The sequence below is a fragment of the Bos indicus x Bos taurus genome, chromosome 8 (assembly GCF_003369695.1).
Source record: "Bos indicus x Bos taurus breed Angus x Brahman F1 hybrid chromosome 8, Bos_hybrid_MaternalHap_v2.0, whole genome shotgun sequence".
NCBI classification, from domain to species: domain Eukaryota; kingdom Metazoa; phylum Chordata; class Mammalia; order Artiodactyla; family Bovidae; genus Bos; species Bos indicus x Bos taurus.
In genome coordinates, this window is record NC_040083.1 from 101,747,825 (window position 1) to 101,772,912 (window position 25,088).

Consider the following 25,088-nt stretch of genomic DNA (forward strand, 5'->3'; position numbering starts at 1 on the left):
CTCATGGACGGAGGAGCCTGGTAGGATGCAGTCCATGGGGTCGCTAAGAGTCAGGCACGACTAAGCGACTTCACTTTCACTTTTCACTTTCATGCATTGGAGAAGGAAATGGCAACCTACTCCTGTGTTCTTGCCTGGAGAATCCCAGGGACGGGGGAGCCTGGTGGGCTGCCGTCTATGGGGTCCCACAGAGTTGGACACGACTGAAGCAACTTAGCAGCAGTAGCAGCAATATTTCAACACAGTGTTAAAGAATCTGCCTGCCAGTGCAGGTGACAGGGGTTTGATCCCTGGGTTTGGAAGACTGCCTGGAGAAGGAAATGGCAACACACTCCAGTATTCTCACATGGAAAACCTATGGACAGAGGAGGCTGATGGGCTGTAGTGCATGGGGTTGCAAAGAGTTAGACAGCCTAAAGAACACATTGGTTACTCCTCATTCCTCTTACATAGGGAGAGACCTTGGCTTTGCTTGGTCCAGCTGTATCTCCATTGACTAGCACCCATAATTGCTAATACTTCTTGAATAAGTAAATTCTCTGGAGTCTCTAAGGACCATATCATAGATGGAAAATTCAAATGCCTATGACACTGGAAAGTGATATAAACGAGTAAAGAGAGATATTTAATGGCTTCTGATAAAAGGGAGACTTCAGTTCAGTCACTCAGTCGTGTCCAACTCTTTGCGACCCCATGAATCGCAGCACGCCAGGCCTCCCTGTCCATCACCAACTCCCGGAGTTCACCCAAACTCATATGCATCGAGTTGGTGAGCACATATCCTATTTCCAGGTTAGTTTCTTCAGCTAGTCCTCACATAACAACATTATCCTGTTCTACCTCTTCACCCTTGTTCTACCCTGTTCTACTCTCAGACTGCAAGGAGATCAAACCAGTCAATCCTAAAGGAAATCAGTCCTGAATGTTCACTGGAAGGACTGATGCTGAAGCTGAAGCTCCAAGACTTTGGCCACCTGATGGGAAGAACTGACTCCTTGGAAAAGACCCTGATGCTGGGAAAGACTGAAGGCGGGAGGAGAGGGGGGCGACAGAGGATGAGATGGTTGGATGGCATCACCGACTCGATGTACATGAGTTTGAGTAAGCTCTGGGAGCTGGTGATGGACAGGGAGAGTGCTGCAGTCCATGGGCCACAAAGAGGCGGACACGACTGAGCGACTGAACTGAACTGAACCTCTTCAAAACAGAATTTCTTCACGTCTCCCTAAAAGTATTGTGCCAGTCTCTAGTTCATTAGGGTAGCTGAGTTATGTCCAAGGTATACTACAAAAACAATACTAAGTCCCAGAATTCACCTTATTCTAGCACTGAGCCTGGATGTTTCCTCGCCGAGATACTGACAAAGAGTAGAAAAATCAGAGTTAGCTCTGAGTTCTTCGGCAAGACTGACTACTGCAGAGCTCTGATTCAGAAGCTACTCCTCACCACAGGGCTGTCTAGCTGCACTCCGGCTGGCTTTAGTCCAGATTCAGTGGGAGAGTCGAAATGCGCCGATGGCCGGCTTCTAGGAGAAGAGTGTGTTTATCTGCCCAGGAAAAGCGTTCCTAAGACGGGCCTCCCAGGGCGCGCGGGCAGCCAGGCGTCCTGGTGCCAGCGTGGACGGCGAGGGTACCAAGAGCCAAAGTCCGCTGGGAAGCCGCATCTCAGCCTTCAAGGTCCCTAATGCACATCTCAAATGGCCATCCTCCCCACGCCCCCCCGGCAAAGGAATTCCGCGTGGCAGCGCGGAAACGTTCATAGGCCGGGAAAAGGCGTACTCGGCGGCTGACGCGCCCAGTACCTCTAGACGCGCAGGCTGGAGACCAATTGTCACCGTAGAGACCCCGCAGGAGGGGCGGGGCGGAGTTGTTTCTCACAGAGCTTGCGCGTAGCGCCTGTTTCCAGAGGGCAGGCTGCGGAGAGAAGGAAACCAGCGCCGCGCGCCACCGAGGCCCACTGCGTGCGCAGGCGCACTCAGCCACCTCCCGCCTCTTGGAGCGCCAGGCACCTCCCCGCAGAGCTCGGGGGCGGGGCCCCAGGGGCGGGGTCTGGGGCGGGGCTAAATGCTGGGGGAAAATCAGCCTTTCTGTGGTCGCTCGTTGAGTCCGTTGTCGCCTCTGACTTCGATCTGCCGCAATCATGTTGCCCAACACTGGGTAAGCATAATTTGGCTCCGTGGGGGAGGAAACCGGGCCAGGCGGAGTGGATAGCTTGGGTGGCCCTGACCCGGAGGTAGGAGGATTAATGATACTGCGCGGAGCGATCTGGAACGCTGTTTGGCCCTGGATGCAGTGTTTCTCTAACCTGCGGTAACTTGTGAAAAGTAGCGCAGAGGTAGGTACTTCAGGGTGTCAGTCGTGTTAATATCTCACACATAAAGGATCCGGAGTGACGTATCCCGCTGCCTCTGGGGCGGGTCCCAGTTTTGGGTTTAGACATACAGCTGCGTGTCCTGCTGGAAGTAGCGAGTTCTGGGTGAAAGGTCACCGGAACTCTTGTGCACTTAATGAGTCCCCCACTTGTTCAGAACTCTCAATTCTGGAAGGAGAAAATAAGGGGTGTTTAAAAAGGGATTTCAAGTTAGTAACAAACTAAGCTAACCTTAAAGGATGAGTGTCTTTGGCGAGGCTTTTTTTTTTTTTACTTTGAGATGATACTAAGTTGTGCTAAAATACACATAAGGTTTGCCATCGTCACCGTTTTTAAGTGTACAGTTAAGTAGTGTTAAATATGTTTGCACTGTTGTGCAACCAGTTTCCAGAACTTTTTCGACTTGAGAAGTAAACTCTGTACCCTCCTCCCATCCCATTCTGTTTTCCGTTTATGTACTGTATGGATGTTTTGAGCTGAGTGACATGTTCGTTCTGAAGTTAGCTTGAAACATACAGGCACGTGGCCAAAAGACTTAAACACCTCAGAAGGGTGAGTTTCCTTATTCTTAACTTTCAATCCCCTACTTACTCTCTGGTGGGTTTCCAAAGGTACTCTGTGTATTTATAAACATATTTGGGTACACAATCCTAAACACGTACAAACACACTCCCCACTTTACAAAATAGTAGCAAAGCCCCGTTTTGCATCTTGCTATTTTTACCTGTCATTTAATATGTCTTGGGACATATTTTCAGTACATTTAGATCCTTCTCACTTTTAATGTTCTATTTATTTAACCTACCCCCATCATTGGATGGGGCTTCCCTTCCCTGGTGGCTCAGAGGATAAAGCATCTGCCTGCAATGCAGGAGACCCGGGTTCGATCCCTGGGTTGGGAAGATCCCCTGGAGAAGGAAATGGCAACCCACTCCAGTGTTCTTGCCTGGAGAATCCCATGGACAGAGGAGCCTGAAGGGCTACCGTCCACAGGGTCGCAAAGAGTCGGACACGACTGAGCGACTTCACTTTCACTTTCATTTTCATCATTGGATACCGGATCATTTCTGCTTCAGTCGTGTCCTACTCTGTGTGACCCCATAGACAGCAGCCCACCAGGCTCCCCCATCCCTGGGATTCTCCAGGCAAGAACACTGGAGTGGGTTGCCATTTCCTTCTCCAATGCATGAGAGTGAAAAGTGAAAGTGAAGTCGCTGAGTCCTGTTGGACTCCCAGCGACCCCATGGATTGCAGCCTACCAGGCTCCTCCGTCCATGAGATTTTCCAGGCAAGAGTACTGGAGTGGGGTGCCATTGCCTTCTCCGAGATCATTTCTAGTCTTCTGTTACTCCATCTTTGCTGCCATGATTATCCTTGTATTCACATATTCACATATCTTGTTTTTCACATATTTGAGTGTATCCACATAATAAATTCTTGGCAATGAAGCTGCTGGAGCAAAGAATGTAAGCATTTCAAATCTGATCAGTTCAGTTCAGTTCAGTCGCTCAGTCTTGTCCCACTCTTTGCGACCCCATGAATCGCAGCACGCCAGGCCTCCCTGTCCATCACCAACTCCCAGAGTTCACTCAGACTCACATCCATCGAGTCAGTGATGCCATCCAGCCATCTCATCCTCTGTCGTCCCCTTCTCCTCCTGCCCCCAATCCCTCCCAGCATCAGACTCTTTTCCAATGAGTCAACTCTTCACATGAGGTGGCCAAAGTACTGGAGTTTCAGCATTAGCATTATTCCTTCCAAAGAAATCCCAGGGCTGATCTCCTTCAGAATGGACTGATTGGATCTCTTTGCAGTCCAAGGGACTCTCAAGAGTCTTCTCCAACACCACAGTTCAAAAGCATCAATTCTTCGGCGCTCAGCCTTCCTCATAGTCCAACTCTCACATCCATACATGACCACAGGAAAAACCATAGCCTTGACTAGACGAACCTTTGTTGACAAAGTAATGTCCCTGCTTTTGAATATACTATCTAGGTTGGTCATAACTTTCCTTCCAAGAAGTAAGCGTCTTTTAATTTCATGACTGCAGTCACCATCTGCAGTGATTTTGGAGGCCCCCAAAAATAAAGTCTGACACTGTTTCCACTGTCTCCCCATCTATTTCCCATGAAGTGATGGGACCGGATGCCATGATCTTCATTTTCTAAATGTTGAGCTTTAAGCCAACTTTTTCACTCTCCACTTTCACTTTCATCAAGAGGCTTTTAAGTTCCTCTTCACTTTCTGCTGTAAGGGTGGTGTCATCTGCATATCTGAGGTTATTGATATTTCTCCCAGCAATCTTGATTCCAGCTTGTGCTTCTTCCAGTCCAGAAGTTAAATAAGCAGGGTGACAATATACAGCCTTGACGTACTCCTTTTCTTATTTGGAACCAGTCTGTTGTTCCATGTCCAGTTCTAACTGTTCCTTCCTGACCTTCATACAGATTTCTCAAGAGGCAGGTCATAGTTAATACCAAAAGCTCTCCAAAGAGGTTGCACGCTGAAAAGAATTAATGCGATTTCCTAACCCAATATACTGGTAAACAGCAAAATGTCTGATTAAAAAAAATACTTGTTTTGATAATAAAAATCTAACTAGAGAAAAAAATGGCACCTCATTATAGTTAAAATCTGCACCAAAGAGTGAGGAAGCAGATCTTTTTATATGTTTAAAGCAGCAGTTCTTGTTGAGGAGCATTTTTGATTCCCATAGGACATTAGGCAATATCTGGGAACACATTTTATTGTCACAATTTAGTGGGGTGCTACTGGCATCTAATGGGGGGTCCAGGGATGCTGGCAAACATCTTATAAGGCACAGGAGAGCCCTCTACAGTAAAGAATTATCTTGTCCAAAACGTCAATAGTGTAGAGATTGAGAAATCCTGGTTTAAAACCATCTGTGTATCTTTCCCTTTGCCTGGCTTACACAGTTAGGCTTTTGATTGATCTCTGAGATCGTTCTACTGAAAAGTAATTTGTTCTATATCATACATGTTAGAAAATTTTTCTCAGTGTTTTTTCATTGCATCTTGAGTTTGATGATGCTATTTGTTTATCATGCAGAACCATGTGGTTTTATTGAATCAGAGTTATCAATGATAATCAAGTTATCTTTTAAGACTTTTGTGTTTTAGTGACAAAACTATAAAAGGCCATCTTAAACAAAGATTTTTTAAATTTATAAGTATTCTTCTGGAATTTTTGTGGGCTTCCCCCGCCCCCCTCCCCACCAACTCAGATTTCAGCATAGCAAGTGAGTTAGGAAACCCACTTCATTTTGGTTCAGATGGCTGGCTGTACAGTTTTTCCAGCACCATTTACTGACTATTTGTTCTTTCTGTTAAAAATTCCACCTCTGAATTCTTGTATGTATAGGGATCTTTTTTATTCTATTACTTTGGTCTATCTGTTCATGTACCAGTGCTAAATTATGTTAATTACTCTAATTTTATAGAGTGTTTTAGTATCTTGGAAGGCTAGTTACTGCCTCATCTGGATTTTTTTTTTTCAGAATTTTCTTTGTTACTTTCAGATGTTTATTTTTCTAAATGAACTTTAACTTGTATAGTGTTTTTTGAAGTGATTGTTTTTTTTCTTTAAATAGTTAAAGATTCATCACATTTACCATGATTTTGAGGTACTAGGGAATTTTGGTAAATTGTAGTGCTAACTCTGCATTAGCAAGTTTTAGTCATCTACCAGTAGTAATGAGGAATTTGGAATCTTTTTGCTTTCTCACCTTCTATACTCTGGTTCTGAAATGGAGGTATAGACCCAGTGGTTTTCAGGTTAAGAGGAAAGCGGACTTTGCCCTTGTTTGTGCCAATGCCTGAGACCTTCAGCGTGAAAATGCCCTTCATCCTACTGGGAATCAATCCAAGTAGACCAAAGGCAAAGGAGTAGAGCTTTTTTTTTTTTTAAATTTCTTTTATTAAAGTATAGCTAATTTACAATGTTGTGTTAATTCCTGCTGTATGGCAAAGTGAGTCAATTATACATATATATGTACACACACACTAACATATATGTGTGTGTTAGTTGCTCAGTTGTGTCCGATTCTTTGCAAACCTATGGACTGTAGCCCACCAGGCTCCTCTGTCCATGGAATTCTCCAGGCAACCATTCCCTTTGCCAGGGGATCTTCCCGACCCAGGGATAGAACCAAGTATCCTGCATTGTAGACAGATTCTTCACCGTCTGAGCCACCAGGGAAACCCACAAACATATACATGTATATGTATAAACTGATAGCTTATGGGGAACAATGTCAGATTCGTGATCTCCGAAGAAGAGTTAGCTTTGGGACCAGGGATCAGGCTTGATCACTGAAGAGCTTTTGTGTGGCGGAGTTTTATTAAAGTAAGAAAAGAGACAGAGAAAGCTTCTGACATAGACATCAGAAGGGGTCGGAGAATGCCTCCCTTTGCTAGTGTTAGCAAGGGAGTTATATACTTTTTAAATTAGTTATTACAGTAAATCAAAAGAATGTCTCAAGGTTGTAAAATTTTTACCAGACCCACTCCCACAATTTACATTTTAGGATAACAGATTAGAATTTAACAATAGAAAGATCCTACCAGACCCACTCCCATAATATACATTCTAAAATATCAGGGTTAATAGGAAGGTTTTCAGGAAGGAGAAACTGTCCTCAAGCAGGATACTTTGTTGTTATATAATCCCTAGTACAAAGTTGAAACTGAGTTGTTTGTTGTGTTATCATCAGTTCTGGGCTTAAAGGAAAAAAAAAAAAAAAAACATTTTATGTGATTAAGACTAAGAAATGTAGAGGAAAAAAAAAAGTTTGTCCTTTTCTCCTCCTCGAGAACCCCAGACCCCTCTCTCCTTGGGGAACCCCGGACTTCTTATCAACCTGCCTAGGAACTGACTCTCTCAAAACCATAATGGAAAAGGATATGAACATTCTTTTTCATGTGGGAGGATTAATGATACTGCTCGGAGCGATCTGGAACGCTGTTTGGCCCTGGATGCAGTGTTCCTCTAACCTGCGGTAACTGGTGAAAAGTAGCGCAGACGTATGTACTTCAGGGTGTCAGTCGTGTTAACATCTCACAGATAAAGGATCCCAAGTGAGGTATCCCGCCGCCTCTGGAGAGGGTCCCAACTTTGGGTTTAGACATACAGCTGCGTGTCCTGCTGGAAGTCTCGAGTTCTGGGTGAAAGGTCACCGAAACTCTTGTGCACTTAATGAGTCCCCCACTTGTTCAGTTCAGTTCAGTTCAGTGGCTCAGTAGTGTCCGACTCTTTGCGACCCCATGAATCGCAGCACGCCAGGCCTCTCTGTCCATCACCAACTCCCGGAGTTCACTCAGACTCACATCCATCGAGTCAGTGATGCCATCCAGCCATCTCATCCTCTGTCGTCCCCTTCTCCTCCTGCCCCCAATCCCTCCCAGCATCAGACTCTTTTCCAATGAATCAACTCTTCACATGAGGTGGCCAAAGTACTGGAGTTTCAGCTTTAGCATCGTTCCTTCCAAAGAAATCCCAGGGCTGATCTCCTTCAGAATGGACTGGTTGGATCTCCTTGCAGTCCAAGGGACTCTCAAGAGTCTTCTCCAACACCGCAGTTCAAAAGCACCAATCCTTCGGCACTCAGCCTTCTTCACAGTCCAACTCTCACATCCATACATGACCACTGGAAAAACTATAGCCTTGACTAGACAGACCTTTGTTGGCAAAGTAATGTCTCTGCTTTTGAATATGCTATCTAGGTTGGTCATAACTTTCCTTCCAAGAAGTAAGTGTCTTTTAATTTTATGACTGCAGTCACCATCTGCAGTGATTTTGGAGCCCAGAAAAATAAAGTCTGACACTGTTTCCACTGTTTCCCCATCTATTTCCCATGAAGTGATGGGACCAGATGCCATGATCTTCATTTTCTGAATGTTGAGCTTTAAGCCAACTTTTTCACTCTCCACTTTCACTTTCATCAAGAGGCTTTTGAGTTCCTCTTCACTTTCTGCCATAAGAGTGGTGTCATCTGCATATCTGAGGTTCTGGAAGGAGAAAATAAGGGGTGTTTAAAAAGGGATTTCAAGTTAGTAACAAACTAAGCTAACCTTAAAGGATGAGTGTCTTTGGCGAGGCTTTTTTTTTTTTTACTTTGAGATGATACTAAGTTGTGCTAAAATACACATAAGGTTTGCCATCGTCACCGTTTTTAAGTGTACAGTTAAGTAGTGTTAAATATGTTTGCACTGTTGTGCAACCAGTTTCCAGAACTTTTTCGACTTGAGAAGTAAACTCTGTACCCTCCTCCCATCCCATTCTGTTTTCCGTTTATGTACTGTATGGATGTTTTGAGCTGAGTGACATGTTCATTCTGAAGTTAGCTTGAAACATACAGGCACGTGGCCAAAAGACTTAAACACCTCAGAAGGGTGAGTTTCCTTATTCTTAACTTTCAATCCCCTACTTACTCTCTGGTGGGTTTCCAAAGGTACTCTGTGTATTTATAAACATATTTGGGTACACAATCCTAAACACGTACAAACACACTCCCCACTTTACAAAATAGTAGCAAAGCCCCGTTTTGCATCTTGCTATTTTTACCTGTCATTTAATATGTCTTGGGACATATTTTCAGTACATTTAGATCTTTCTCACTTTTAATGTTCTATTTATTTAACCTACCCCCATCATTGGATGGGGCTTCCCTTCCCTGGTGGCTCAGAGGATAAAGCATCTGCCTGCAATGCAGGAGACCCGGGTTCGATCCCTGGGTTGGGAAGATCCCCTGGAGAAGGAAATGGCAACCCACTCCAGTATTCTTGCCTGGAGAATCCCATGGACAGAGGAGCCTGGAGGGCTACTGTCCACAGGGTCGCAAAGAGTCGGACACGACTGAGTGACTTCACTTTCACTTTTACTTTTTCATATTCTTTTCCATTATGGTTTATCACAGGATGTTGAATACAATTCCCTGTGCTACACAGTAGGCCCTTGTTGTTTATCCTTCCTATATGTAATAGTTTGTATCTGCTATGGATAGGGCTTTTTAAAGCAATAATTGGGACATTTTCATCTAAATACTTACATTTAAAAATTACTTTAACACTATGTATACTACCTTTTGTATAAAAAGGAAGGGAAAATTACACATACACACAGGATATGTTTTATATATATGTGTGTCTGCATATTTTTAAAAAAGGAATTATAATAAGGGTAAGTGGAAAATAAGGAATCTATAGACAAAGGATTGAACTTCTTTCAATACACACATTTATAAGGTTTGACTTTTTTATTGGCCACACAGTGCAGCTTGTGGGATCTTAGTTCCCCCAACCAGGGGTGGAACCCAGGCCCTTGGCAGTGAAAGCATAGGAGTCCTAAGCACTGGACGACCAGGGAATTTCCAGATTTGACTTTTAAATCAAGTATAGGTTTTATAGTATCCCTCATCAAAGATGAGGGGAAAGTGATAAACTAAAGTGGACTGTCATCATAAACAGAGGACCTTAACTGTATATCAAGCTTTTCACATAAATATACATAGAAAAATAATTCAAATAATTTTAACATAGTAATTTGTATACCTTTAGAGACATCTGCTCTAAGGACAAGAGAGTACAGAGAAATCTTGAACTGTACTTGGTAGATTTATTATTGATAGTTGTATTAGTGTAGTAATTTTAATACTGTTGCATCTTACAGTATTAATAAATATTAATAAAATTAATAAATATTAATATACCACCTCTTCTTGGTCTGATTCTTTAGCAGAAGAAACAGTGATCCTTACCCTTCCCTCTGCCACGAGTGAGAGTGTGTTCCTGGAGTCTTCTTCTCTTCTCTAACCTGTCTTTCCTTGATTGCTCAGTTGGTGAAGAATCCACCTACAATGCAGGTTCAATTCCTGGGTCAGGAAGATCTGCTGGAGAAAGCATAGGCTACCCAATCCAGTATTCTTGGGCTTCCATTGTGGCTCAGCTGGTAAAGAATCTGCCTGCAATGCAGGAGACCTGGATTCAATCCCTGGACTGGGAAGATCCTTTGGAGAAGGGAAGGGAAAGGCTGCCCACTCCAGTACTCTGGCCTGGAGAATTCCATGGACTGTGTAGTCCTCGGGGTAGCAAAGAGCTGGACACAACTGAGCAACTTTCACTTTACAACCCGTCTTATGGACTTCTTGTCCTTTTTCTGTTAGAAAGCCATGTCTTTGTTAGAATCCCATTCTTGTCACAAAAACTGTTAAGACCTGGAATTTGTATTTATCATGTTTAACATAAACAGTTTAAAGGTGTATATAACTTACCAGTGTCTGAAGTACATAAAATTCTATCATTCCCCCAAACAATACAAGGATCTAGAAAAGCTGAACTTCAGTCATTCCAGTTTAACTTTTGTTATTGTAATAATATATTTTAATTCTATTTTAACCTCTAAATGTTATTATTTATTATATCATTTATATTATTACTAATTAGCAGTATAAAAACTTTTTTTAGATTTCTGTACTTAATTTATCTTTGGCTTTTATTTCTTCCTGTAGCTCTGACCTTCCATCTGGAAACATTTTTTTTTCTTTCTTTAGTAAATAAGGCAGGAGAAAGAAAGAAAAAATATTTGGCTTGAAATGAAAGAAATAATGCTGTCATTATTTGCAGATGATATGATTATCTAACTGGAAAATCAAAATAATGTACAACTAAATTACTAGATTTAATAAGAGTCTGATACACGGTCAGGATACAAAAGTCAATGATAAAAATTAGATTTCTGCACACAAGCAAAAGGGCTTCCCAGGTGGCGCTAGTGGTAAAGAAGTAAGAGACTCCGGTTCCATCCCTGAGTCAGGAAGATCCCCTGGAGGAGGGTAGGCAACCCACTGCAGGTGTTCTTGCCTGGAGAATTACATGGACAGAGGAGCCTGGTGGGCTACAGTCCATGGGGTTGCAAAGAGTAGGACACGACTGAAGCAACTTAGCATGCACTCACACGCACAAGTAACAGCCAGCAAGTACAGTACAATGGCTATAAAAATGAGAAGTTCAAAATCCAGAATATGGGTTGTTCTACAGATCTATATTCTTCAGCAAATAAATGGCATAAAGAAAATCTAAAATCTGTTATAGATTATAAGAGACTCAAAAGATTTACAGGCATACCTCATTTTATTTGTGCTGTACCTTTATTGCCCTTTGCAGATATTTTGTGTTTTACAAACTGAAAGTTTGTGGGAACCCTGCTTTGTCAGATGGTGGTTAGCATTTTTTAGCAATAAAATAGTTTTAAATTAAAATATGCACATTTTTTTAAGACATAGTACTATAGCATATTTAAAAGACCACAATGTAAATGTAACTTCTATATACTGGGAAACCAAAGTTTGTGTGACTCACTTTATTTCAATATTCACTTTATTGTGGTGGTCTGGAATTGAACCTGCAATCTCTCAAGGTGTGTCTGTAACAAATTAATGCAATGTAAAGTCCTTACAGGATCCTGATTTGATCAAACCCACTGTAAAAAGATATTTTTGAGATAGTTGTGAAACTTTGCATAAGGATAGGTACTAGTTGATTTTGAGGAATTACTGTTAGTTTTCTTAGTTGTGATAATGACATTATTATATAAAAGTTGGAGGTACATACTGAAGCATTTGTAAGTGAAATTAAATGACTTTTGAGGTTTGCTTTCTGATAATTATTTTCAAAATTGTGATTGTTGTTGAATTGTTAAATAAACATGGATACTTATTACAGTATTTTTGTATTTTTGAAAATATTTGAAAATTCTATAATAAAAAGTGGTCTTTAAGTAACTTTGCACTGATTGCGAGGGAAACTAGAGTAATTAAATAATGGGAAAATCTGATAACACCATGATTGGATGGTCAGAATATTACCTTTGATTACAGAGGGACATCCTGTGGTTCCGGGTGTGAAATAGAGAGTAATACCGTGTTCATGGACTGGAGCACTCAATGTCTTAAAGCTGGTGGTTCTTCTCACATTGCTGTGCTGTGTGCTTAGTCGCTCAGTTGTGTCTATTTGTGACCCCATGGACTGTAGCCCTCCAGGCTCCTCTGTCCATTGAATTCTATCAAAATCCCAACTGATTTTGCATGTGCAGTTAAATAAGCTAATTTCTAATATGTGGAAAAGCAAAGATCCAAGTATAGCCAAGAAAGCTGTTAAGATAGTGCAATCCATTTAACCAAATTAAACAGAAGACAGAGCCTAGAAATAGATCTGTTTGTTTCTGGAGACTCAGTCTGTGACAAAGCTGGCATTCAAGATCTGTGGGAAAGACAGGCTTTTCAGACTGGAACTGTTGGTTGTCCATGTCGGGGAAAATGTAGGTCATCGGGTCGGCATATGCCCTGGAGAAACTCTTGTACGTGTGACTGGAAGAAGTGTACAAGATTCTTTTAGCACCATTGTTCATAATAGGAAAAAAAAAAAAAAAAAACCTGGAAACCCTCCTCAAGGTCCATAAACAGTAGAATGACTAAATACCTAATAGTATCGGTTCAGTTCAGTCACTCAGTCGTGTCTGACTCTGCGACCCCATGGACATGCTCATATGCAAAATATTGTATATTAAATAAAGTAAGTGTAACTGTTTACACCAGTATGGATAAGTCTCCATGTTTTGTGAAATAAGCAAACTATAGAATGACATATACTGTATGAAGGGCTTCCCTGGTAGCTCAGCTGGTAAAGAATCCACTTGCAATGCAGGAGACCCCGGTTCAATTTCTGGGTCAGGAAGATACCCACACCAGTATTCTTGGGCTTCCCTGGTGGCTCCCTTTATTCCTCCCTGGTAAAGAATCCACCTGCCAGTGCAGGAGATGTAGGTTCCATCTCTGTGTCAGGAAGATCCCCTGGAGTAGAAAATGGCAGCCCACTCCAGTATTCTTGCCTGGAAAACCCCATGAACTGCGGAGTCTGGTGCGCTGAAGTCTATGGGGGCGCAAAAGAGTCAGATATGACTTAGCAACTAAAACAACAAACAGCAACAACAAAAATGAAATTCTTTTTTGAGGGGAAGAAAGAATGTGTTTATTTCCTAGGGCTGCCATAACAAAAGACCACCGATTGAGTGGCTTCAAATGGAGATTTATTTTAAGTTCTGAAGACTTGAAGTCTGAAGTCCAGGTGTTAGCAGTGCCCTAGCAATGCTAGTGTTCCCTCTGAAATTATGAGCAGAACCCTTACTTGCCTCTCCCTAGCTCTGGTTATCATCGGCAGTCCTTGGCATTCTTAGTTGGTGGCTGCTTTACTCCACTCTCCACTTCTGTCGTCACACGGTGTCCTCCCTGTGTGTCTGTCTGTATGTAGTCTTTCTTCCTCTTACAAAGGCACAGTCAAACTGAAGTAAGGATCCACCTACTGTCAGACGGTAAAGCGTCTGCCCACAATGTGGGAGACCTGGGTTCAATCCCTGGGTTGGGAAGATCCCCTGGAAAAGGAAATGGCAACCCACTCCGGTACTCTTGCCTAGAAAATTCCGTGGATGGAGGAGCCTGGTGGGCTACAGTCCATGGGGCTGCCAAAAGTTGGACACGACTGAGCGACTTCACTTTCTTTTCTTCCTACTCCTGTATGACCTCATTGTAACTAATTCTATCTGCAGCAACCCTGTTTCCAAATAAGGTCTCATTAGGGGACGCTGGAGATTAGGACTTCAAAATACCCTACCACTTTGGTAGATAAAATTCAATCTATGACAGGGAGGTACAATTGTATTTTGGTGAATACAGTTCAATTTATAATAGCGAAATAGTGTTTGCTGAATTGGGGTTCAAAATCGATCATACGTGTTCATACACATAAGTGTTCAAAACTGTTCTTAGCTCCCACACTGTACACAAACAGATGGAGGGTCGGATTTGGCCCCTGGCTTAGACATAGATAAGTAGGTATTAGGAATAATGAAAAAAAAAAAAGGCAAAGAAATTAGTAATAATATTTAAAGCAGTTGTTACTTTGTGGGTCGGAAGGAAGAAGAAGGATAGAGAGGAGTAAACAGGTGGCTTCTAGGGTATTGATAATGTTCTATTTCTTGGTATGCTTTTTATTTTGATCTTTAAGCTTTACACATTATTTATATATATTTTTTGTATTTTGTGGGTTTTTTTTTTTTTTACTAAAAGTAGTAAAAAGAACACCTCTTTATTCCCCTTCTTTCTTATTAAACCGTTTATTTCTTGTTTTGAAACACTTCTCCCACTTTTACCTCTGAACTTGCTTCTAAAGTGTAGTCTTTCTGATCTTGGCAAAAGCCTTACATTCTTTCCTAGCAAGCCTGCTTATCTGTTACCCTTGTCTCTGGTTACTGCCCCTTTTTCTGTTAGTCATTGTCACTTTGCTGCCCTCTCTTCAGCCTTCTCCTTGAACTTTATATGCCTTTAGAAAGTAAATAAGAAATGGGTTTCCCGCTCTGACTTAATTCAGGTTTTCTTCTCATCTAACACCTGAGTAAGTAGAAAGTTAAAAGTGGGTGGTTGGATATATTATAAAAAAAGGGAATGGGCACGGAGAACTTCCCTCACATTTGGATCAGAGAATCTTTTGAACAACACCCACAGTTCTTTGTCAGCTTCCTATGTTTGTTTGTTTAACATCATTATTGAGATGTAATTCACGCACCACACAATTTACCCATTTAAAGTACACAATTAAATGGTATAGTCACAGAGTTGTGTACACGCCACAGTCAACTTTAAAATATTTTTTCTATCCAAGAAAGAAAGCCCGTACCCCTCCTCCTCCCACCCCCAGTCCCAGGCAGCCTCTAGTCCTGTGTGTCTCTAGGTGTGCCTCTTCTGGACGTTTCATATAAATGGAATCATACATTATGAAGGCCTTGTGATGGCTTCTTTCACTGAGCATGTTTTCAAAGTTCATCCATGTGGACAGATCAGTACTTCATTCCCTTTTATTGCTGAATGTATCCCTTTGTGTGTATTGATTTATAACACATTTTCAGTTCAGTTCAGTTCAGTCGCTCAGTCGTGTAAGACTCTTTGTGACCCCATGGACTGCAGCACTCCAGGCTTCCCTGTCCATCATCAATTCGCGGAGCTTGCTCAAACTCATGTCCATTGGGTCGGTGATGCCATCCAACCATCTCATTCTCTGTCACCCCCTTCTCCTCCTCCCTTCAATCTTTGCCAGCATCAGGGTCTTTTCCATTGAGTCAGTTCTTTGCATCAGGTGGCCAGAGTATTAGAGTTTCAGCTTCAGCATCAGTCCTTCCAATGAATATTCAGGACTGATTTCCTTTAGGATGGATTGGTTGGATCTCCTTGCAGTCCAAGGGACTCTCAAGAGTCTTCTCCAACACCACAGTTCAAAAGCATCAATTCTTCGGCACTCAGCTTTCTTTATAATCCAACTCTCACATCCATACATGACTACTGGAAAAACCATAGCTCTGACTAGACAGACCTTTGTTGGCAGAGTAATATCTCAGCTTCTTAATATGCTGTCTAAGTTGGTCATAGTTTTTCTTCCAAGGAGCAAACATCTTTTAATTTCATGGCTGCAGTCACCATCAGTGATTTTGGAACCCCTCAAAATGAAGTCTGTCACTGTTTCCATTGTTTCCCCATCTATCTTCCATGAAGTGATGGGACTGGAAGTTATGATCTTAGTTTTCTGAATATTGAGTTTTAAGCCAACTTTTTCACTCTCCTCTTTCACTTTCATCAAGAGACTCTTTAGTTCTTCACTTTCTGCCATAAGGGTGGTGTCATCTGCATATCTGAGATTATTGATATTTCTCCCAGCATTCTTGATTCCAGCTTGTCCTTCATCCAGCCCAGCATTTCTCATGATGTACTTTGCATATAAGTTAAATCAGCAAGGTGACAATATACAGCCTTGACGTACTCCTTTCTTGATTTGGAACCAGTCTGTTGTTCTGTGTCTAGTTCTAACTATTGCTTCTTGACCTGCATACAGATTTCTCAGGAGGCAGGTAAGATGGTCTGATATTCCCATCTCTTTAAGAATTTCCCACAGTCTGTTGTGATCCACACAGACAAAGGCTTTGATGTAGTCAATAAAGCAGAAGTAGATGTTTTTCTGGAACTCTCTTGCTTTTTCGATGATCCATCAGATGTTGGCAATATGATCTCTGGCTCCTCTGCCTTTTCTAAATCCAGGTTGAACATCTGGAATTTCATGGTTCACATACTGTTGAAGCATGGCTTGGAGAGAATTTTGAGCATTACTTTGCTAGCGTGTGAGATGAGTGCAATTGTGCAGTAGTTTGAACATTCTTTGGCATTGCCTTTCTTTGGGATTGGATTGAAAAGTGACCTTTTCCAGTTCTGTGGCCACTGCTGAGTTTTCCAAATTTGCTGGCATATTGAGTGCGGCACTTTCACAGCATCATCTTTTAGGATTTGAAATAGCTCAACTGAAATTCCATTGCCTCCAGTAGCTTTGTTTGTAGTGATGCTTCCTAAGGCCCACTTGACTTCGCATTCCAGGGTGTCTGGTTCTAGGTCATTGATCACACCATCATGGTTATCTGGGTCATGAAGCTCTTTTTTTGTATAGTTCTGTGTATTGTTTCCACCTCTTCTTAATAACTTATGCTTCTGTTAGGTCCATACCATTTCTGTCCTTTATTGTGCCCATTTTTGCATGAAATGTTCCCTTGGTATCTCTCATTTTCTTGAAGAGATCTCTAGTCTTTCCCATTCTATTGTTTTCCTCTATTTCTTTGCATTGATCACTGCTGCTAAGTCGCTTCAGTTGTGTGAGTCTGTGCAACCCCATAGATGGCCTCCCACTAGGCTCCCCCGTCCCTGGGATTCTCCAGGCAAGAACACTGGAGTGGGTTGCCATTTCCTTCTCCAATGCATGTAAGTGAAAAGTGAAAGTGAAGTCGCTCAGTCGTGTCCAACTCTTAGCAACCTCATGGACTGCAGCCTACCAGGCTCCTCTGTCTATGGGATTTTCCAGGCAAGAGTACTGGAGTGGGGTACCGTTGGCTTTCTTATCTCTCCTTACTGTTCTTTGGAACTCTGCATTCAGATGGGTATATCTTTCCTTTTCTGCTTTGCCTTTAGCTTCTCTTCTTTTCTCAGCTATTTGTAAGGCCTCTGTAGACAACCATTTTGCCTTTTTGCACTTTTTTTTCTTGGGGATGGTCTTGATCACTGCCTCCTGTACAATGTCACAAACCCCGTCTGTAGTTCTTTAGGTACTGTGTCTATCAGATCTAATTCCTTGAATCTATTTGTTACTTATACTGTATAATCATAAGGAATTTGGTTTAGGTCATACATGATCAGTCTAGTGGTTTTCCCTACTTTCTTCAATTTAAGTCTGAATTTGGCAGTAATGAGTTCATGATCTGAGCCACAGTCAGGTCCTGGTCTTGTTTTTGCTGACTTTATAAGGCTTCTCCATCTTTGGCTGCAAAGAATATAATCAGTCTGATTTTTCTGTTGACCATATAGTGATGTCCGCGTGTAGAGTCTTCTCTTGTGTTGTTAAAGAGGATGTTTCCTATAAGAAGTGCATTGTCTTGGCAAAACTCTGTTAGCCTTTGCCCTGCTTCATTTCGTACTCCAAGGCCAAATTTGCCTGTTACCCCAGGTATCTCTTGACTTCCTACTTTTGCATTCTAGTCCCCTATAATGAAAAGGACATCCCTTTTGAGTGTTAGTTCTAGAAGGTCTTGTAGGTCTTCATAGAACCAGTCAACTTCAGCTTCTTCAGCATTACTGGTTGGGGCATAGACTTGGATTACAGTGATATTGAATGGTTTGTCTTGCAAACAAACAGAGATCATTCTGTCGTTTTTTGAGATTGCACCCAAGTACTGCATTTCAGACTTTTTTGTTGACTATGATGGCTACTCCATTTCTTCTAAGGGATTCCTGCCCACAGTAGTAGACATAATGGTCATCTGAGTTAAAGTTGCCCATTCCAGTCCATTTTAGTTCACTAGTTCCTAAAATGTCCATGTTCATTCTTGCCATCCCCTGTTTGACCACTTCCAATTTGCCTTGATTAATGAACCTAACATTCCAGGTTCCTATGCAATATTGCTCTTTACAACACTGGACCTTGCTTCCATCACCAGTCACATCCACAACTGGGCATCATTTTTACTTTGGCTCCATCTCTTCATTCTCTCTGGAGTTATTTCTCTACTCTCCTCCAGTAACATATTGGGCACCTACTGACCTGGGGAGTTCATCTTTCAGTGTCATATCTTTTTGCCTTTTCATACTGTTCATGGGGTTCTCAAGGCAAGAATGCTGAAGTGGTTTGCCATTCCCTTCTCCAGTGGACCACGTTTTGTCAGAACATCTTCTCCACCGTGATCCATCCATCTTGGGTGGCCCTGCATGGCAAGGCTCATAGTGTTATTGAGTTAGACAAGGCTACAGTCCCTGTGATCAGTTATATATAACACATTTTACTTTATCCATTCATCAGGTGATGGACATTTAAGTTGTTTCCACTCTAGCTATTATAAGCAATGATGAGCATCTGTTAAATAATTATTAGCTTTTACGTAATTCCTTTTAAGTGGTATGTATTCATTGCAGAAAACTGAAAAACCCTGAAGAATATAAAGACTATGATAAAATTTATTCATAATCCCACCATTCAAAAGTAAGGTCCTTTTACAAATTTTTCAAAAAAAAACTTTAACACTTTTTCTGTGGGGAAAAAAATATATGTTCATGTAGTTCATTAATTCCTCATTTCTTTTTAAGATTTACTCATTTGAGCAGATTTTGTTTGCAAAAATCATAGCAAATCCGGCCACTGCAGTTATAATAATTTATAGATCATTATATAATGGGAGTAATCAGGTATCAGATGGGGAAGGAGGAGGGTTTAGAGAAAGTTTGATAGAAGAGGAAACATGTTTTGTGAATATGTGCATGAGTTTTTGGTACTGATATCAATAAATAGAAACTTTGAGATTTCTAATAAGGCCATATTTGTTCTGTTGTAGGAAGTTAGCAGGATGTACTGTCTTCATCACAGGTGCAAGCCGTGGCATTGGCAAAGCGATTGCTTTGAAAGCAGCCAAGGATGGAGCAAACATAGTCATTGCTGCGAAGACTGCCCAGGCACACCCCAAACTTCCAGGCACCATCTATACTGCTGCTGAAGAAAGTATGTTTCAATAAATTGAGAATTTGCTGGAAAGTTTAATTATATCTTTCTGAAGTCTATCCTATAAATAATTTTATCTGGTTAAAGAAATATTTTGTCACCTTAGAGTGGTGTTTGGGGATCATTTTTCTCCCTAGCTTTTTTAAGTAATGGGAGTGATTTCCATTAAAAATCATATGTCATGAGGCCAGTGGTTCTTGGATGAGAGCAAAGAGCAGAAGAGTGGAAGCAGAGGAAAGAATTTAAGAGGTGTATGGTGTGAATGAAAAAACGCTCCATGTTACCTGTTCTCTGCATAATTTGCAAGTCATTATTTTAATACTTTCAGGTCACAAACAGTTATTTTTTTTCTTTTAAAAAAGTTATTTACTTTTAATTGAAGGATAATTGCTTTACAATACTGTGTTGGTTTCTCCCGGACATCATCATGAATCAGCCATAGATATACATATGTGCCCTCCCTCCTGAACCTCCCTTCCGTCTCCCACCCCATCCTACCCCTCTAGGTTGTTACCGAGCCGAGGGAACACAAATAGTTATTGAGTGCTTATATTCAAGGCACTGTGCCAGGAGTGAGGGCTTCAGCTTCAGCTGATATGCTCGTTTTGTTAGTTATGTTAATAGTGCTGTGGTTATGTAAAGGGAATACATATGAAGCAATTATGAATGAAGTGATGCCTGGGATTTGTTTTGAAACATACCAGCAAAAAACGAAACAGAATTGGTGGTAGATAAATTTACTGCAAAACATGGTCAATCATTGAAGATAGTTAATGGATTCATGATAGTTCATTATACTATTCTTTATATTTTTGTACATTTTAGGAAATTTTCCATAGTAAACATCTTTTAAATTACCTTCCCCCCTTATTTCTTTTTAATAGCATTTTTAAAAATTGCCCTCTTTTTTGTTTGTTTTTTAAATAGAGATGACCTGGCTAGTCTGTAGATGGCTATGAATTCAGTCTGTCCTACAGCAGGACAGAGTTGCTAGTAGTTGGAAGACATCATTATTTATACTGATTTTCTGAAAATGGGGTACTTTTTCCTTTTGACTTATGTCAGAGGTGTGGTATCGATGAAAGTTTTAACATTTGAATGCATCTTTATTTATCCTTTGTAGTCAAAGCAGCTGGAGGAAAGGCCTTGCCATGTATTGTTGATGTAAGAGATGAAGAGCAAATCAGCAGTGCTGTGGAGAAGGCAGTGGAAAAATTTGGAGGTAGTGCCTTCATTCTGAGATAATTATTGAATATTGGTAAAGTATCGGTATAACTATCACTTTAATTTTTAACTTTCTTTTGATATTTTTACTCTTTAAGTCTTCAGAGTATAGCCAGAAATAAGTATTTGTTCCTACAGAAGCACAGTTTAAAACCATCTGATGAGTAACTGAATAATTGTTAAAAATTATTTTTAATATAACCAATCTCCCATCCAAGGTAAAGTTAAGACCTTGACCATAACATATACATCTATACCCCAGATCCCATCCACTTGTTTTCACGTAACCCATCATTTGATGACTTTTTAATATTTATTGAGTAAAGTGCAGATTACCTATTGGCTTTCAAGACATTTCGCATTCTGATGTTAACAGACGTGTTTTGGCTCCATATTCTTTCTATATGCCTATGTAAACTCCCTAATCCAGCCAAAAGAGTTTGCTTCCATTTCCTTACCTTAATTTTGTCTCTTCATCTTTTCTCATCCCATTCCTGAAGCTCCTCAATGACCACTCCTCCACCTCCCACCCTTCCTGAAATGACCCCTTCTTTTTCTTTAGAAATATTTGTGCTTAAATCTCATCTACTTCATGAAGCCAATTTCCCAACTATGCAAAGTAATCACAAATGTACATTTTTCTTTCTCTGAATTCGTAGAACATTCCTTTGGTCCTCTTCTTGTAAAACTTCAGATCTTAGTATTTTTTCTTTTCCCCAAATTAATTCGTAATCTCCTAGAAGGCAAGTATTGGGAGTTGAACTAAGACTTTGATGGTATTATAGCATGGTATTTAGCTGTGTCCAAATCCTGTCCAAACCATTACCATTCTCTCCTTATATTATTCCAGACTGTATGTATATGCAGAGGATATTGGGGAACAAGGTAATGCTTTATTAGCAAGTCTCATGCTTATAACCGCTAATGGAGAGTGCTATGTTCTTCTGGACTGGAGCACAAAGCTTTGACTCAAATGGGATCTCTTCCTTTAAATTCAGAATCTTACCCCTGGCTGGCAACCTTTCCCAAAGTAATGTGAATGCCCCTGAGAGAAGACGAGAGAGAATGCAAAATTACTGGGTGTTTTTTTTTTTTTTCCTTCTTCTTCTTACTGATAGGGTCCAAAATATGAAGGAAGAAGAAGAAGCCACATTCAAATGGGGGACCTTTATCTAAAATAACTTCTACCTACTAGGAAAAGTGACCAATTAGTGCCAGTTAGGACTTTACCTAATTAGTTTGAAAGTGAGACTTCTACCTACTAGGAAAAGTGACCAATTAGTGCCAATTAGGATTTAACCTAATTAGTTTAGCCACTCCTTTTTAGGGAGGAATTAAGGGATAAGGTGGTGAGGGTAGAAGAATAGAGCTTTTCCTTCCTCTGTATTCATCCAGTTTTAGTTCTTTCCATTGATCCATTGGTTCTGTCAACTGAGAGTGAATTTATCCTTTCTGGAGATGGAGATCATCAGAATGTAGGGGAGGACTGCTACCACCTTTGTCTGTGCCCTTTCTCAGTCTTAGTTTCTGTCCTCTAATTCTGTTAGAGAACATGAACAGTTCAGTTGTTGTCTGGTGTTGTCCCAAGAAACCTCTGAAATGGGTCAGGATGGACATTAACTATAGATACTGAAGGCCATACCAACTTCCCATCTTGAATTCTAGCTGGATCCAGAAGGAGTTACACATTGTGTATTAGTGACAGCATAGTCCAAAAATATGCACCTGAGTGTCAAAATGTGAAGACCTCCACTTTCTAGGTTGGGGCTCTTCCAGAGTAGCTGGCATCTCACAAGTTTGTTTCTTCTCCTGTTGTTGCCACAGAGAATTTAAAGAGCCAAACTGAAATCTCTTTCTTGGAAGAATTAAAGCCCAGAAATCTCTCCTCTCCAATTTCCTAACTCTGTTTTGTCCCAGCCAAGGAAGTTTCACTCAGATGCATGGATGGTCTCGATTGGTTTAGCCACCATGGCTTAGATTGTCTTCCATTGAACCCGGCATCATTCCTTCAGCATCTTCAGTGTGGGATTGATCCAGCTTTGTCTATCAAGTGATCTACTTTCCCAGGAACAGACAGAGAAGATGAAAGGGACCAAAGCAAATCTTGTTTTTTGTTTCTTCAGAAGCCAGTTGATCCATATTAATTGATTTGGCATTCATATCCTGGAACTTAGCTGAGTTGGTAGAAATCTTCAGTCAAGAAGATATGCTTTGGACTTCCCTGGTCGTCCAGTGGTTAGGACTTTGCCTTCCAATGCAGGGAGTGCAGGTTCAATCCCTGGTCAGGGAGCTACGGTTCCATATGCCTCGCAGCCAAAAAACCAAAACATAATCAAGAGGTATGGTAAGAAGTTCAGTGAAGACTTTAAAAAAAGAGAAGATATACTTTTCATATCTTTGGGGGAAGAAAATCTGCCAATGTATTTTGCTTCCTGTTGTTGAGATGGGCATCTGAAACACTTCTGTTTTCTTGCTAAAGTGCAAATTGGTGGTGGAGTTACCTCTCTTGGAATCTTCCCTAACATTTCCTTCCCTCCTCCTTAGGATCCACGTTGATGTATTTAAAATATTTTGCTTTCCATTTGCCCATGAACTTCTGCTTTTCTGGCGTAATGATGCAGAATCTTAATTCTTTGGTGAGCTCTGCTCAGCAACTCAACTGCTGCTACCTCCTAATCAGGATGGATGTCACATTTATGAGATGATTCAAGGCCTGCTCTTTTCTTCTCTCTGTATTTTTTTCCTCTAGATCTTCCAAGCCTTTATTTTTGGTTTGTTTGGTTTCAGTTCCATGCTGTGGTTGCTGCTGTTATGGTGTGGTTTGGAGTTTTGTAGGCCTTTGAAGTCTGCCTTTTAGAGAAGACTACCTTTCTCCTAACTTTTCTCTCTGCCAGGGAATTATCCTTAACAAAGTCCTGAGCAGTGGATGATGCTTTCCCTGTGCCCCTTGGGGACCTCTGCCACATAGTACTGCCTATCATCTTGCCTTCCTTCATCTTCATAGTTTTTACGCCTTGAGTAGATTACACTATTTCATCAACCACAGATATAATATTTCCTGCCATCTTTTTTTCTGCAGCAGGCATACATGCCTTTTATTCTGTATCATTTCCCACCATTGTGCCCTGATTCATTAAAAAAATTTTTCTTTTTGGCTGTACCATGTGGCATGTGGAGTCTTAGTTCCCCAGCTAGGGACTGAACCTGTGCCCTTTGCATTGGAAGCCTGGAACCTTAACCACTGGACCACCAGGGAAGTCCCATCCCTGATCTGTTAGGTTGGTGCAGAAGTAATTATGGTTTCAGACCCTGAATCTTTATTAATCAAAATAGGAACCATTACAGTCAACACAATTTTGCCAACAAGAAATAAGTTTGTTTATCCTTGTAGTATAAAAATCCATGCTTTGGGATTCAACGAACTCTGGGAAAGCATTTTCTTCATCTTGTTGGTTGTAGAAGCATTTCCCCAGCAAAATGTCGTTGAGATGCTTGAAGAAGTGAGAGTTGGCTAGAGGACAGGTGACTATGGCAGATGAGGGAAAACTCTGTAGCCCAGTTCATTCAACTTTTCAAACGTTGGTTGTGCTAAGTGCAGTCAGGTGTTGTTGTAAAGAAGAATTGGGCCTTTTCTGTTGACCTGTGCTGGCTGCAGTCATTGAAGTTTTCTGTGCATCTCATCAATTTGCTGAGCATATTTCTCAGATATAGTGGTTTCGCTGGGATTCAGAAAGCTGTAGTGAACCAGGCTCGTAGCAGACCACCAAACAGTGACCATGACCCTTTTTCTGGTGCAGGTTTGGCTTTGGGAAGTGCTTTAGAGCTTCTTTTTGGTTCAGCCACTGAGCTGGTCATGGCCAGTTGTTGTGTAAATTCCACTTTTTGTCACGTCACAATCCAATTGAGAAATGGTTTGTTGTTGTTGCATACAATAAAAGAAGACAGCACTTAAATGATTTTTTTTGATTTGCTGTCAGCTCATGAGGCACCCGCTTATCAAGTTTTTTCATTTTCATGTTTCCAATTTGCTTCAACTGCCAAATGACCACAGAATGGTCTGTTGAGTTCTTGGGTAACTTCTTGTGTAGTTGTAAGAGGACCAGCTTCAGTTATCCTCTCAATTGGTCATTGTCAGCTTCTGATGGTTGGCCACTACTCTCCTCATCTTCAAGGCTCTCATCTCCTTTGCAAAACTTCTTGTACCACCACTGCACTGAACGTTCATTAGTAGTTCCTGGGCCAAATGCATTGTTGATGTTGTGAGTTGTCTCTGCTGCTTAATGACCCATTTTGAACTTACATAAGAAAATCTCTTGAGTTTTGCTTTTTGTCTAACATTATTTCCATAGTCTA

At 41.2% G+C, this 25,088-nt stretch overlaps 1 protein-coding gene across 3 annotated transcripts in view; it reads left to right on the plus strand.

Moving 5' to 3' along the window:
• The first annotated feature begins 2,048 nt into the window (after nt 1–2,048).
• The window catches only part of HSDL2 (hydroxysteroid dehydrogenase like 2), a 60,666-nt gene continuing 37,626 nt past the window's right edge, over nt 2,049–25,088 (plus strand). For 2 of the 3 annotated variants that reach the window (XR_003512392.1, XM_027550516.1), the window contains exons 1-3: nt 2,049–2,156; nt 19,348–19,511; nt 20,635–20,733. Coding sequence is in view for 2 of the 3 variants with exons in the window: in XM_027550516.1 (XP_027406317.1) it covers nt 2,140–2,156; nt 19,348–19,511; nt 20,635–20,733 (280 nt within the window). In the remaining variant the exon portion in view is untranslated. The remainder of the gene's footprint in view (nt 2,157–19,347; nt 19,512–20,634; nt 20,734–25,088) is intronic. The other variant, XM_027550515.1, reaches the window with a different exon arrangement.